The sequence below is a fragment of the Neodiprion virginianus genome, chromosome 2 (genome assembly GCF_021901495.1).
Source record: "Neodiprion virginianus isolate iyNeoVirg1 chromosome 2, iyNeoVirg1.1, whole genome shotgun sequence".
Taxonomy (NCBI): domain Eukaryota; kingdom Metazoa; phylum Arthropoda; class Insecta; order Hymenoptera; family Diprionidae; genus Neodiprion; species Neodiprion virginianus.
The window spans coordinates 9012482-9028239 of record NC_060878.1 but is presented as its reverse complement, the minus strand read 5'-3'; the positions used below and the strand labels follow the sequence as shown (position 1 = coordinate 9028239).

At 44.6% G+C, this 15758-nt stretch overlaps 1 protein-coding gene across 1 annotated transcript in view; it reads right to left on the bottom strand.

Annotated features, from left to right (window-relative positions):
• Positions 1 to 10123, bottom strand: part of LOC124297459 (iroquois-class homeodomain protein IRX-6) — a 45924-nt gene extending 35801 nt beyond the window's left edge. The window contains exon 1 of the mRNA XM_046748529.1: positions 8463 to 10123. Coding sequence (XP_046604485.1) covers positions 8463 to 8501 — 39 coding nt within the window. The 5' untranslated portion in view covers positions 8502 to 10123. The remainder of the gene's footprint in view (positions 1 to 8462) is intronic.
• Positions 10124 to 15758: the final 5635 nt, after the last annotated feature.

Sequence of the window (15758 nt, the reverse complement as noted above, 5' to 3'; positions counted from 1 at the left end):
TGATACGCACCACGCTGACCGCGCAGCGCTTGGCTCTTGGCTTTCGACCCGCAAGCAGTCGCTGAGCAGCACGGAACGGGGGCCCGAAGGGAGCTTGCAGGATGAAATTGGAGTGCCGGAAGTCCTCCGTACGGCTCGGAGTCGCGCAACCGTCAACAAACAGGCAAGAAATCTCGGTACTGCGGCCCCGGACCGCCTGCAGCGCGTGCAGAAGACGATGATACATTTATAACATTGTTACATTTCGCACATGTGGCTTATACACTAACTCCGTTTTCCCCTGAAGGCGGGAACGCCGCGTGCAGGATTAAGAATAACGCTAGTCTACTCTGATTTTGGGACCGGTAATTGTTTACGTGATTATCGTAGGTTTAGCGATACTAGACAGGAGGAAGGAAGGAAAATTAATATTATTTGTCGAAAAATTAAGAGAGTGAAGTTCGTAACGTTGAATTAACGATTCGATTTTAGGAAAAATCATTGTTTTGAAAGTGTAGGATCGTCTCGAATTGAGTAATCTATTCAAATTTTGGAAATTAAACTCCTTTAAAGTCGTTCTAAACGTTTGAAACAATGATTATAGTTTCAATATTTCGTTACAGTATCGTTACTAACTTCAATCCGATGAAGAAGTTTGCTTTTGCGGCCAGGAGATGCTATTTCAAATTTTAAGAGAAAAAAAATTTATGATTTTTATCAGCTGAATAATTAAAACCATTGATTTTTTTAAATTTTGAAATATAATATATACAATTGCAATTCAGGTTAATGACAAGAATATGCAAAATATTTGTTCCGGTTTTTTTATCAGCTAAACGAATAAAATCATAAATTATCTTGAATTCAGAAGCAGCATTCTCCTGGCTGGAAAATCAAACTTCTTCGACAAATAATAATTTTCCTCTATTTAGTATTGCTGCACCTATAATAATGGCATATACAAAATTCCAGGGAAATCCCAGTTGTCCTATCAGAACTATAAAATCCTTATTATTTCTCTCAAAATTACGAAAGCAAACTTTGACGGGGGTGTACATATTTTTCCATTATTTTGATGCATGACAAATATACAAACAACAAACCGCGAGGGAGTAAAAATGCAGAAGAATGACGATATCGAATGTTCAAAAACGAAAATGTATTTCACAATCAGTTATACAAGATTTCAAAACGTGAAAAGTAAAGCATAGAAGACCAAGATATAAGAATCGTCAGTCTTGACGACGAAGTTGAAATTCTAGAAACCAGATTTTACAGCGCTGCTGAAAATTCCCAACTTACCTATAATTGTTATGAATGAACCGTTTCTATTTTCTATTTTTTTTATATTTTTATCGCTACTTTTTTTTTATCGTGATGTTACTGCGGTATGTTTTTCAACAGAGTATTTGACATGCCATGTTTCAGTAAAAACAGAAGTGTTAATTCGATAACATGACTGATACGTTAGCTTTTCATTGATTCGATAAATTATACAAATCCTTTCTCCGATGGTACAAAAACCCATGGCAATTCGGTACAGGAATAAAAAGAACTTTGGAATACATTCCACGCTAAAATTCCCGTCAAAATTTCCGTAAATTTTGCACCATAAAAAAGACAGTGAATAAAATTTTTCAATCTAAATCGATTATGGATGTTCCGTACAATTCAAATAGAGAAGCTATAGTTAGTGTAGCAGGCTTGAGAATATACAAAATGGAAGTTAGTAATGTTATCGTAACGAAAGGTTGAGAAAAATATCACTATTTTCCTATTTTTACAATGATTTTGAAGAAACTAATTGTAAGACAGCGAAAAATTAGTAAATTTCATTCTATTACGATATACTGAATTTAAAAAAGTTCCAAAATTGCGAAATAACGCTTTTTCCTCATCTTAAATCGTTACGATAACGTTACCAACTCGAACACGATGAGAATACCATGTTCGAACTTCCATTACACAAGTGCGCTGTGAATCGGCAATCCGGGGTCAATTTTCGCGCCAAATTCGACGACCCTTTTGGGTCAGAAGGCGCGTCACGTCGGTCACGTATAAAGCGCAGCGCGTTTCACGCAGGCACGCACGTATTTTCGCGCCAGCGGATCTGACTCAGCGCAGCCGACTCAGCGACCGCCTTCGCGGATTTCTTCGCACTCCCTCCGCGATAACGTAACGCTGTGCGAATAGTGCGAATGTGTGCGTGTAACGTCTCACTGCATGCGTAGCCTGCGCAATTGCAAATTGCTAAATACTATCAGCGGCTCGTTGGTAGTTGAGCGTGTAAGTTGTTGCAGGAACCCACACAATGACACCAAACCACTTTAGACGACTAGGTTCGCGCATTCCGCAACCCACGGACTGCGATATGCCATTCATAATTCCGAATGAATTGATCGCGGCGTGTATTGACAGGGTGGCGCTAAATCTCCGTCACGAAATTCCGTACCTGAGAGAAATTTTTAGTTCCGGTTACCGCTCGGTCCTTAACTATTTTCAATTTTTACCACAGTCGAAAAATATAGTTTTAGGTAAAACATGAGAGTTAGTTTTCTAGCTGTTACCGGAAAGTCTAGTATCCCTTACTATTCTTTCTCATTACGATCACTGTTACTATACTTTCTTGTAACTGTTGCAAAAATTTAATGAACTGATTTTGCATTGCAATTACCAAAAACGGATCGACAATAGCGCAAAATGGTTAGACGTACCTCGTTTTTCGTCATTCCAACAATATTCAAACATTGTTTTTTAACGATACCTGTTTTAGTGAATTTTTACAGTTACTGTAAGAGATGAAATTTTGCTCAGTGCTCAATTTTACCGGCTTTCCAGTGAAAAATCTTATAATTTTCACTAACCAATTCGAATAAATTGGTTATAACAAATCGAATAAAATATACGTATTTTCCATATAATTTTTTGTTTTTTACGATCCAGCCGATCCGCATACTAGTTTGTAAGGTAATATTTAGTAATATTCAAAGTTTGAAGAGAAACTTCCAGCGGTGGTAAAAAAAATTGTATTCGATCTAATTTATCTAAAGCTTAAAGTAAAATTTGGGACGTATTTGTATGAAAAAAAAGTATAGCAAACGATTCCCTGAATTACTGCAAAAACCCCTGACACTTTCCCGACTATTCCAGGATGTTAGAATTCCATGACTAGCGGCCACCCTGTAATAAAACACGAGAAATTTACATCACGTGTTTTAACCTCTCGATCCTTGTACGGGTTTATTATAAATCAAAATCTACGGTTTTACCCTCTTGCCAAATTTTTCGTTATTTAACAATTTCTACAAATCAACGAATACAAAATTTCGTCACGCGAGCTATTGGAATACCAAGTAGGGACCTAAAACTGATTTCCTGAATTTTTTGAAAATTTACGAAAAGCCCCAAGTGGAGGAAAAAGAGACCAGGGAAAATTCGCCCACGTTGACCGGAAACGTCGATAAAAAAACCACATGGCCGACGGAGGGTTGAATAATTGCTTATATGTATATGTTCATTTTCAAACGTAAAAGAAACTCCTCAACCAATCGAGTCGCATGTAAGAAACAGAATTAATAAAAAAGAAAAAAAAAAGAAATGTAAAACGACTAAAATTACCGGACCGTCTGTTATTTTTGCGATAAATTTTAAAGCGTGAAAAATTCCGGGATATTTCTTATGCGAGTACAAGTTTTCTCGTGACAGAAAAAAAAAACGTCCTGTTAACATCTAATACCTGTCATGAAAAAACAAGAAGTAGATATCTAATATGTGTTATCAATTTTTTTTTCTTTTTCTTTAAAATTTTTTTATCTTGTGTTTTAGATCGAAACTGCTCTATATTGAGAAGGCTTGTTTTGAAACGTTTTACAACAAGCGAAATTTTATCAGGGATATAACACTCGACGTTATAATCGAGAATATACATTTCTGCACCCCGTTATTAATTGAAATTGAATTTTAACACGAAGAGTATATCAGTGACAATAATAAAAAAATAACAAGGCGACGTATCGTTGAGGAAAGAAATGACATAATTGAAGAGTTATGATTAAAATTCGATTCTCGGCTTTTAATTGGACCGTTATAAAGCGAAGCGATTAAACCGCTTGCGGCAGTCTCGTAGAGCGGCGTGTAAACTCGGGGACGCAAACTCTCCCCGAATTGGTGCTATTTCGAAACACTTGCAATAACGTATAATATCATGCTCGGGGACGATACGAGCGTTACAGAAATTCCCGGGCAACAAGCATGTGTAACACCGATGTGCAGGGTAGGAACTAAGCGCACACAAAATTGTCTCCCGTACCGTCTGCGGTAATGGAAAATGCGTGTTAGAACGCTGCTCGTACGTACTTGAGTGTCGTACGCGGGTTAACTTTCAATTACACACAAGGAAATTGTTGATCGACCGACTCTGATCGGCCGTAGTCGCCGTCGTTCTGGCAAATAAATAAAATTTCGAGGGGGGGAAAAATGGAAAAAATTGGGCGAAAAAAAAAATTATGAGAAACGTACGTACGAGCTATACAACGCTTTTTCAACGCGAGTGTCGATTATTGTAAGACACGTTTCTTCGATTCTCATTTACATTCGTTGACCGTTCGAAACGGCTTTCTGTACAAATACAGAGTTTCGTGAACGATTATCGGAATCGAAAAAAAGTAAAATACACGAAACGCCAGTTTCTTATTATTTCCAATTTTATCCAATATCTTTTAACGCAAAGTCAAGAATCCATACGTCCGGTTTATAATTGCCAAGTGGATGACGAGCGATGCTTTTTATAACTCCTTAATTCGGTAGAGTTACATATATCGTCGTGGGTGTTTCCAAATTCGAGCCAGCAAAATAGTTGAGGATTAATTTCAACAGCGGGTGTTGAAAAATCTGTTTTTACATTCTTTTTCAAATACTGTTTGTACCATTTCAAATACGATATTGGAAATTGAAGGAATGCTTTTCTGCTAATAAGAAGTATAAAGGTATAAAAAGCATTTATATACCACGTTCATATGTTTTTACAATTTATACGTATATAAACAAATGTGACCGTGTGTATACAGCAATAAAAGAATATTTACTACTTAATATCGATGTAAGAGTGTACCAATAATTAACTTATTTCACTTTTATATTGTTTTTATTGAAAAATTTTGAAATTAAGAAACGCATGAATTTACTACACACTTATACTTTGGTAATGTTACAAACGAAATTCTCGACTTTATTGGACTTTACGTACAATAAATTTATGTCGCATATTTTTCAGTAATTGCACATAAATTTTTTTGGCATATAACTGCGTCATATTTCTTTTCATCCAGAGTCTAAATACCGATGCCTAATCTATTTACGTAATTAACCTACATGCCGAGTAATCGAATCGCAGTTGATTTTCGAAAGTGGACTTTAACCTAGAATTGTCAACCTCTTGCACGAAAAAGAGACTTTTTACAACTGAGACTGAAGTTGTTTCGTTGTAACTACCCGGTAATGCGTGTCTGTTGTATAAATTTGAACAAATTTTATCCGAGGTTGAAGTTCGCAACGTTTACGTAACGAAACATTGAAAAAGGTCACCATTTTGCAACTTTCGAATTAATTTAACCGTATACAGAATATAAAGTATCCTCCGTTTCAATTGCACTGTAATATAAAGAATTCACCGCAAATTCCACACGATTTTTTTTTTTTTTTTTTTTTTAAACGAATGCGTGATTCTATTATTTGAAAATGAATCGACCAGTGCGGAGCAGAAGCGTTGCAGATTACACGAACAACGTAATTGTAGGCATCGACGCCGTTTATCGTCGATTAAGATACGCTGTTACGACCCTGAAATTTTCATCGCATGCACAGGCTTCAATTATTCATCTTCGAATGCAACTTTCGACATCAACAACCCAGCTGTTCGTTGGCTCTGGTTCCTTACTCACCGCTGCTGCAGCCTCTCGGCTCAACATCACGCACGCACGTGTGATGCGTTGGCGCAATCTCTGTATATCATCTCGAGCCGGACTGATGACAGATAAACTGTAATCTCCACGTCCAATTTGAAACGCGTGTATAACCCATAACTATAACTCACTCGCTCCTTCCCTCACTGAGAAAAATTTCATTTGTTATGCACAGGTATCGTTAAAAAAAACTGTTTGAATATCGTTGGGATTACGAAACACGAGGTACGCCTAATCATTTTGCGCTATTGTCGATTCTTTTTTGGTCATTGCAACGCAGAATCAGTTTCTGAGGTTTGCTCTACTTTTTTAACTAAACAAGGCTTTAACGTCAATTTATCGTCGCACAAGCATTGAATATTCGCAACAGTTACAAGAAAATATAGCAACAGTTATCGTAATGAGAAAGAATAGCAACGGATAGTAGACTTTCCGGTAACAGCTAGAAAACTAACTTTCATTTTGTACCTGGAACTATATTTTTCGATTCCGGTAAAAAATGAAAATAGTTCAAGACTGAGCGGTAAGAGGAACTAAAAATTTCTCAGTGTTCGCTTTCCATCCCTCCTGAAGCTCTGGGATAGGGAATGACTCGATTTGCCAAGTTTTTGATTAGACAGAAATTTCCGACAAGCATCGGTCCTTTTCTCTTTTCCCGATCTCCGAATTCATCGGTGACGCGAATCCGGCGTCGCTCAATCATTATTTCCGTGAGATAAAGTCGGTGAGACGAATTCAAGGAACTGTATGTAGAACAGCGATTTGGAGGAACACTGACGAATTGACTGTAAGAACACTTGGAGAGCCGTATAGGTCAGAACTAAAAGTGGGAATAGATTTTTCGACCGCCGCAAGCATGATGCATATCAATTATAAATGTCGCAATTGGAAACCGATGACCTGATCCCTAGACTTTGTCGTGAAGAACTACGGCGGCGTTACGAGGTTGGAATTTTTTTTCCTCCTCGTTATAACACTCCAGAATACGAGACACCACCGAGTCTCTCGATGATAAAAGCGTGAATTTATGATACACATTTAATGACTAGATATCGTCGCGTCCAGGGAAAGTATGTTGGGCATGTTGCATAAACAACAAGCTTTCTATAGATACGACGAGAAAGTCTACAGGCTATCATATTTATAAGATAACAAGGAAAAATTTTCAATACTGTTACACCCTAAACTTCCCACATTGGAATGATTCGCAGGTGCACAATAAAGTCCGACAGAAGTCCGTTTGTTTCAAACTGTAGCAGAATGTACGAGACTAGAGTACAAGATAGTTGTCTAGTATTCACAAAATGAGGATGAAGGTAGCAACGTTACTTCAACGACGCATGTTTAGGAAAAATCGTCACTCGCACCCTTAGCAATGTCCAAAATTTAGTGACATACTCTTATGTTGAAAAACCAACTCCTTGAAAGTGATTTGAAAATTGAGAAATAATCAGTTTTTCCTCGTATTTGGTTACGTTAACGTTACTAACTTCAGCCTCATGCGCCAATCGAGTGGCTGAAAGATCGCATGAGCGTGCTTAAGATGCGCTTCGACGCATTGCGTGCACGTGCGACACTGAATTCCTACAATTTAGGCCTACCATTAAGCAAATTCGATGAAAGTGTTTCCCTCGATCGTAGCTTTTCGCAGAAATGCACTTCGGGCGAATCTCGATGTAATAGCGACGACCAGAGCTTTCTTTATCTTCCATGTAACCCCCGGTAATTCCAACGTAAGTTTCCGGTTTTATAATCGTCATTCGCCGAATTCAGGTTAACAGAAAATGAACCCAAAACTGTGTACCGGATAAGCAAATCACGAATACGAACTTCACTTAGCTTTCGATTCTTTTACCCTCAACTCCGATGTAAAATAAATTTGTCCTAATCATACCAAGTACACCGAAGTTGCTAATTCTTATTCGCAACTATTGACAGTAAAATTGATTCGTTTTTTTTTTTCTTAGAAAAAAGATCATTAATAATCCGTTAAATAATACTAAATGTGGAAATTCCTCGAAAATTATGCCGGATAAACGAAACTCGCTAAAAGTCAACCCTCGAGTGACAGGTCGAATAACGATCGTTGTTCATCGAATTTCCGGCTTGTTTCGCGCCTCCTGCACTCCGCAGCATGCATTCTGCATCCCGCTCGCACCTGCACCATAATATTTTGTGTGGGTGTGATCACGTGGCGTTGGAGATTGTCTGGCAGCGAAGCCCTGGAGAAGAAGGACGATTTCTAGGATCGGTACGTTCGTAAGGAATTGAAAGTGGACCGGATCAAGATTTGTCCGACGAAACTTTATCCGATTTCTCATAAATTTTCGCAAGCTTCGAGCTTCACGACTCGAGGGAACGATCGTCCCGACTACGATTGAACCGTTGTAAATTGGTCCGATCATTCGGGGGTCCGAAGGTGAGTCACGTGCGTGCGCATTGGCCGGGGGTGGTATACATACATACCTATGCATGGTGAAACTACGCGTGCTCGCGGTGCATAACCAAGTCACTCTGACTCACCTGCAAATTGGGTGATCCTCTGAAGGAGAACTGTGACATGTTGTGTCGGCCGACTATGGGCCGTAAGTAGTGAAACTCCGCTAGGCTAGCGTCATTCTTTTTTCACTTCGCGGTCGTCATTGCACAGTCCACTGATTACAGATATATGAGTATTAATCACACTTCACACACTGCGGTAACCAACCCCCCGTTTTTCCACCTTGTATACGTAATAATAAGAACGTTGCACCTTTGTTTTCTGTATACGTATATATATGTATAAATATATGTATAGGTATGTACGTGTAAGTACGTAGACTCTTTGACGAATTGACGAAAATGCACAAGGTTGCGACGCACCTCTCGGATTGATCCGAAAAACGGACACTGTCAATACGTCATCGTGTATCTGTGGTCGGCCAAGTTTCGCCGCTCGTACAATTTGTCAACATTCACATCCGAACCGTGATCGGCGACGATAAAATTCTCAAAAACTGTGTCATCGTGTCAAACATTGAAGTTCACTGTACAAACTGCACTGCGTCGATCACTGTACGAACTCGGATAAAAGCATCCGTCCCTTCGCTAGGCGTTGCGTGTAACAAACGCACGGTGGCACTTGATTAGAAAAACGAAAACCAAAAAACAGTGAAAAAAAATAAACAAAGAAACAAGGAGAAACCGATCTTTTTATCTCCACCCTGATCGACGACCGCTCGCAGCAGTGGAAACGGCACTGACGTGCAGACCAGCTGTTGGGGCCGGGCGGCTGGCTGCTGCTCCAAGCGTGGTTCGTTGCCGGGGATAAACTGGCCGGAGGCGATGATTCGTGGAGCGCGTAAGTCGGGTGGCACTTTTAACGCGAGTCCCGAGTCGAATTGGTGTTGAGCAGGGCGGCGGGCACCGATGTGCTTGCACCGGTGGCTGAGGTGCGAGCCGCGATGGATGGCTGGGTGGCTAGCGCTCTCCTCTCTCTCTCTCTTTCTCTCTCCCTCTCCCTCTCTCTCTCTCGCTCTCTTTCTCTCCGTCGCAGAGAGCCTAGCGGTGGCACGGCTGCTGAGCGTCCCGTGCGTCCCGTGCGTCCCGTGCTACCGCCACGCGTGTCGCCGGACTCGGGACAAGATAGGCAGGTAGTGCGGTGTAGCGTAACTCCGGAGCACCGGGTGACGTTCGACGTAAGGTTACGGCGAGGCGGTGGAACCTGCAGGAGCGAGCGGCGAGCGAGCTTCTTGCCCACCTTTCAGCTCTCTCCTCTCTCTCCTCTTTCTCGTTCTCGTTCTCGTTCTCGTTCTCGTCCCCACAGTGCGCGGCGGTGGTGTCACGGTGGTAGTGGCCAGGTCGCGCTGTCGGAGGGCAGTTGTCGCCGTGGTTCTTTTCTTCCTCAAAAGGGGGCGATTTTTCCCCACCCCCGACGAAGCGAGCGAGAGAATCCGATAAAGCGAGAGCGCGAAACGGCCGCTCGGCCTTTCCCTCCTCCTCGTCCGGTAGGAGGGGCCTCAGCGTTTCGCCCCCGGTGGTGGGGGGTCGGTGCCACCTCCGCCGTCCCGAGCGATATATCCCGTCCCTCGACGCGGCGTGCAGGAGTAGATGGGTCGTCGGGTGGCGAGCAGGTAGCCTCGAGCCGACGGTGCGACTCCGACTCGTCAGCCTCCGGCGGTTAGCGCTGGCTAACGTGCGACGGTGAAATATGAACGAGGGTCGCCGAGCCACCCCACCCGCCCCACCCCACCCGATCCTCCTCTTCTTATCGTCGGACGAACCTCGCGCGGTCTCGGGAACTGACGCGAAGCTCAGCGAGCGAGCGGCAGCTTCGACGGCGAGGTGCTGTTGTTGTTGCTGCTGCTGCTGCTGCCGGTGATGCAGCTGGTGCCGCGCTGAGTCGAGCCGATCTTCTTCCCTCTTCGTTCAGTTTCGTTTTGAGCGAGGCGGCGGTGGGGATGCAGTTGTCGGTTCGGGACGCGCGACGAATGGTGGGGGAAAAACTACACGACAATTTTAGTTCGACGTATAGCCGAGCCGAGTTTCAACCTCGGCGGCGCTGCTTCCTTGCCGCCTCTGACTTCTTGCCGGTAGTTTGTACACCGTCGGTGTCCCCCCGCTTCATCCTCCTCCACCACCACCCGCCCCCGCCCCTACCTCCACCTACTTCTCGCCGACAAACGCGACACCTCCCACCTACGACGAACCTCTCGCCTCTCGGACACGACCGCACACTCCGACAAATCCTTTCCCCTCTCGCCCCCGCCGCGTTTCTCGATCCCCCGCGCCTCCGACACTTGACTACCCACGACCCACTCACCCCACCCTCCCACCTTCGAGCAAAACGTATGATTGCCGCCGACGGTGCGTGTGCTCTCGCAGCTCCTGCAGTGACGACGAAAATGACGACGAGGCGCACGAACCACTAACTTATTTTAGCTGCGTTCGCGGTGGCTTATCGCAAATTTTCTCTATGTTATTCCTCTGTTTTCGCTGAGGGAAGAAATTAATTCCTTTCCACAATGTTTGAACCTACTAGTTATAAGTTCGTCGGTGATTCCCGAAGTTAAAGACCGGTGAAACCAAATGTGCGTTTGTCAAAAATAAATCCTTGTAGACGCTCGCGTGTACCGGAAGCGGCGTGCTTAGATGTGCAGTACGTACGAAGCGATCCCGGGATGGGTGCGAATGCGACAAAGACTTCGGAGTCACTAAATAACACGCGGGGTCGCAGTTAGGCGGCAAGCGGTGGGCGAGCCCTGGTGGTGCGGGTCCGCGGGTGTCGGGAGAGGCGGCGATTCGAGAACGTTTGTACAGAGAGAGAAACGCGGATCCAGTGGCAAAAGCGACGGAGACACCGACGGCGGGTAGGTAGGAAGGTGAGAGGTATAAGGTAGGTACGGTAGCGCAGCAGTCGACACTTTCAACAACGCCGTGAAAAAGTGTTGCGCAGTTCTTTCGCTATCGTGCCCAGGTTCGCGTTCGCTTGTCCGACGAGCGATCAACGTTTCCGCGGGGGCGGTAAGGGGAATTTGCCCGACGGTGGGGTTGAAAAACAGTCGGGCTGCGAAACGTAAGCGCTATTTTTCTCCTTCCGATGGGTCGCGGAGCTGGTCTGGGGGTGGAGGGAGAGAAGCGGCGGGAAGATCTCTCGCCTGCACCCCCTGATGTGTGATATCCTCTCCCCCCCGCCCCTCACTCCCTTTCCTTAGCGATTTATCGTTGTTATTATTATTTCCTTTTCTTCCACCTAGCAGCGGCGCGTATGGGTGAAGGGAGAAAGGGGAACGGGGGGGGAGGGGAGAGAGGGGATGACAAACGAACCGACGAACTCGGGACCGAACGGATAAATAATCGGGGTTCCCTTTTCTCCTCCCTTCCCCCCCTTCCTCGAACCGTGATTCTTTCGCCGTCCCCCCTCCTCTCCGTTCGTAGGTTCGGTTTTCAGCGTTTTTTCCCCTCCGTGGGCGCGGACAAAGTTTGCCTCGCCCCGCCCCCTCGCGCCCCTCCCCCCGCACCCTTGACGATGAGGAGTAACTCTCCCTCCTCCGAGCCGCCGTTCGGTCGCGCGATTCCCTTTCGAGGGACGTGCTTACACTCCCGCGTATATACGCTGCCGGATGGCGAGACACGAATACACACGGATGGATCCTTGCTAGGAGGCGAGGAACTCGAGACGGAACTCACCGAGATGTGAAACATCGGTGTCCCGTTTGTTAACACCAACCCGTTACATACACACGCTTATACCCCGCTCGTGTTAAACTCCAACCTCGGTACCAACTCGACGCTCGTGTTACGACGGTGTATCGTATCCACCAAGCCTCGTTCGCGTATGCTACGTGTAGCTACACGGGGCCCCCGCTATGTACCATGTGTATAACTCCCGACGGTGCGATGATAGCTACACCGTATCGCTATACGTCTATACCCGAGTATCATACGTATGGCGGTGAGTACTTGTGGCTTGCCGAAAACCATAGACGAGGTACATGCCGATATACCGAATCTGCATAACGATCAGTTGCAATTTCTCACACGTTTGTACAGCGATATGACATACTCTGTGTACTGTACCTGCAATTCGACCAAAATAACGACTGTACACGTTTATTTACAAGGTACGCTTTTCTAGCAATTATTGTACAGAATATCGGTGTACGTACTGAGAAAAAATTCTACCACCACCCCCGGCGACCACGAAGCTCTGCAAAGTATATACCTACCAACCATTAAAAAAATATTCCCGATATTCCGAATCTCTTATAGCTCGAAGTACGACGCATCGTCATCTGAGAAACAATGACTAATCGTATAGATGTGACGAGAATCAACCAGCCGGGCGAGTAAGTCACTCCCATGGCCACAGCACGCGCTGGAATAAAGAGTCTCGCAGGTGGCAGCACGGGTCGACATAGTTGATCGTTAAAACCTCGTTGGCACCGTCGCGTCGACGGGTGGGGATGGGCGGTGGGTTGGCACCAGTGGTGGGGGCACGTTGGTTTGGTGGGGGTGTCGTTGGACCTTCGACGACCGAGGGGGGTCAGGGGAAGCGGAGTCTCATTGTCAGGTTGTGTGCGCCACTGCTCCTCTGACTTTGAATACACATGCGTGTGACGGCGATTCGACAGGTCAGCCGGAGTGAGACGTTTTTAATAATTCGGAGGAGCGACCGAGAAGAGGTGCTTTCGTTACTGGTCACGAAGAGGTTCGAGGTGCTTTCGACAGAGTGCGCTACCGACCGTCACCGTCAGCACGATTGCGCACCATTTTTTAAACATTTTTTTGTTTTATGCAAATGCCTTCCCAATTCCGAGTCTTCTTGGGTCCACTTGGGAGGATTCGTTCGATTGAACACCGCTCAACGGAGTTTGCCGAATACCAGTGAGAAAGTAGGTTCATGGTAGAGACTGTGTGGATATCTGGTATTATTTTTGGGAAGAATCGTTTGATGAAAGCTGTTGAAAAGATTGTGTGAGAAACCAGAGTTTATTTGAACTTCCGTCACTTTCAGCCGCGCTTCGCGCCACACTGAGTCTGCGCCTGCGACTGCGCTTTTGCTTCTTTTCAACCCTCTCACACATTCGCCAACTCGCGCACCTTACACGTCGGAAGTAGGTATTACTAAACGCACACGTACAGCCGAGAGTAGGGCAAGTTCGACTGCCAACTAGTGCAGGCATCTGCACTTCAACAAGGTTCATGATCACGGTTTATCGCTCGTGTTTTCACGTACGTTACGTCGAACGTCGCGATTTCTTGATTATTCTTCATGTTGAAGTCATTCTTCCGCACGGCTGGTGGTACAAAATCTGTTATCGTTCTAGCTGAAAATACGAAGTCACCTCGATTACTGAAAAACTTCAGTGTTTTTCATCGTTGTACCAAATGAGTAAAACCCGTAATTGGTAACTGGTATGAGTAGATAAGCCCAATAATAACAATCTAGACTTTTATTATACTGCCGTTACTGAATAAGACAGTAACTATTTTAATCCCTGTAAACAATTATTCACGATTTTCCTCAACTTTCTTTCCGCTTGAAAAAGCTCATTCCGTAAGAAAGCATCTTTCGACTCCTTCAAAGCGAAGGTACATGCACCGATATCAGCTAGCTTCGATACTCATCTTCGACGCATTGTTCTTCCCCTGAGTGCCCGCAGTCATGACGTTAGCGATATAACCGGGGCGGCTCATAAATCAACTCTCCCATGTTAGAAACGAAGTGGGCCAAGAAAGGGGTTGGTTTATACGGAGTGAAGTGGACGGAGGAGGTGCGTGTAAGGCACGAAGTTAAGGCGTAAGGTAAAGGGGTAAACTTGAGTGATTAATCTCGGCGGATTGATAGGGGATGGGGAAGTCGCGGCTCCACCCGGCTGGTTATATGCTTCCATAAATTACACCCAGGTATATATTAAGACCCTCGGGGTAATTAATATAATTAATACACCCCGCATGTAACTCGGCACCACCGAGCGTGTATCAAGTTGTTGTCGCCACGTTTACACCGCCGGATTTTCGCCGCTGGTATGTCTACGTATCCCTAATTTACCCGCCTGGCGTACACCAATCACGGTACCTCGGCTGATATGACAAGAGTTGGAAATACAGCGAGCGCCGACGGATCGTCAGGGAAGAATCATTGGCGAACTATTTATTTTCTCCCGATTTCCCGTCGCGATGTAGCTACGCGTTAGGAGAGTGAAAAGGTGTGCTTGCTCACCAATCCAAACTATCCGTAGCTACGCCTCTGTCCAAATTAAATATGTACTCAGATCGGTTCGATACGCATGCCGAACCTGTCCTATTATCTTCAAAGCGCCAAGCCGCGGTTCGATAAGAGGTTCGAACAGAACAGCTCAATCAGGTTGTTACTATCGTCGTCTATTATTACGAGATATGTTGGGAGAGCGAGTCGCTCGTGTCGATTTGACACTGATTGTTGCTCAACGATCCGGCCCCTGATTACTCGCCAATTTAATAACGCACAGACTTTTCCAAGATGCTGATCTGGACTGCATCAACTACGCATATTGAAAACGAATCTCATCCGTTATTATACTTCTCAGATTTATCGTATCTATTCACCTCCCCTTCCACAGCTGCTCTTTCACCTTCGAGTCAGCGCTCGATACACAAATCACTCGATACATTGGCGTCCTTGGTGCGTCGATAAGACTCATTGAAATCTAAAGATACCATCGAGTCGCGCCGATGGTCACACCACCACTTGACTCAACCGTTGCTACTTTTTTTTTTCTTTTTTTTGTCTCTTATCATTCCTGAAATAGAAGTATAGTAAACCAGTTTAGATTTTCGCGTATTATTTTGTAACCTTGGTGTTGAATGGATGAAAAGATTTTTTGTACCTACCCGATAGGGCAATCGGCTAATTTCCAAAGTTCATCTATCTATATTTAGGAGGGTGCAAAAACACTCTGCTGATGGACACACTATCGATAACTATTCACACTGAGAACCATGAAGCGCGTCCTTGATGATTTGACGGATAAACGGGCATCATGAGGGATAAGGTACCTTGTGTTAGTAAGACAAGTAAACGACGAGTTGTGACGAACAGCCGAAACATCTCGGTAACAAATATCTTGAAGCAACGGAACGCGGCAACATGAAAGATCGAATTCAGCGTCTCGTGGTCGTCGAAAGGAAGTGTTCGATCCGGTGCTGGCGGTATATCGCACTAGAAAAAGGCGATCGAGCCCCGCTTCGGCGTTCATTAATTAACCGAAGCGTGAGATTTCCATCCCTTCACTCCGGCCGGCTCCCCGAGAATCTCGCCCCTTCTTCCCCGCTCCGTTTGATCTGAAGAGACGCCGA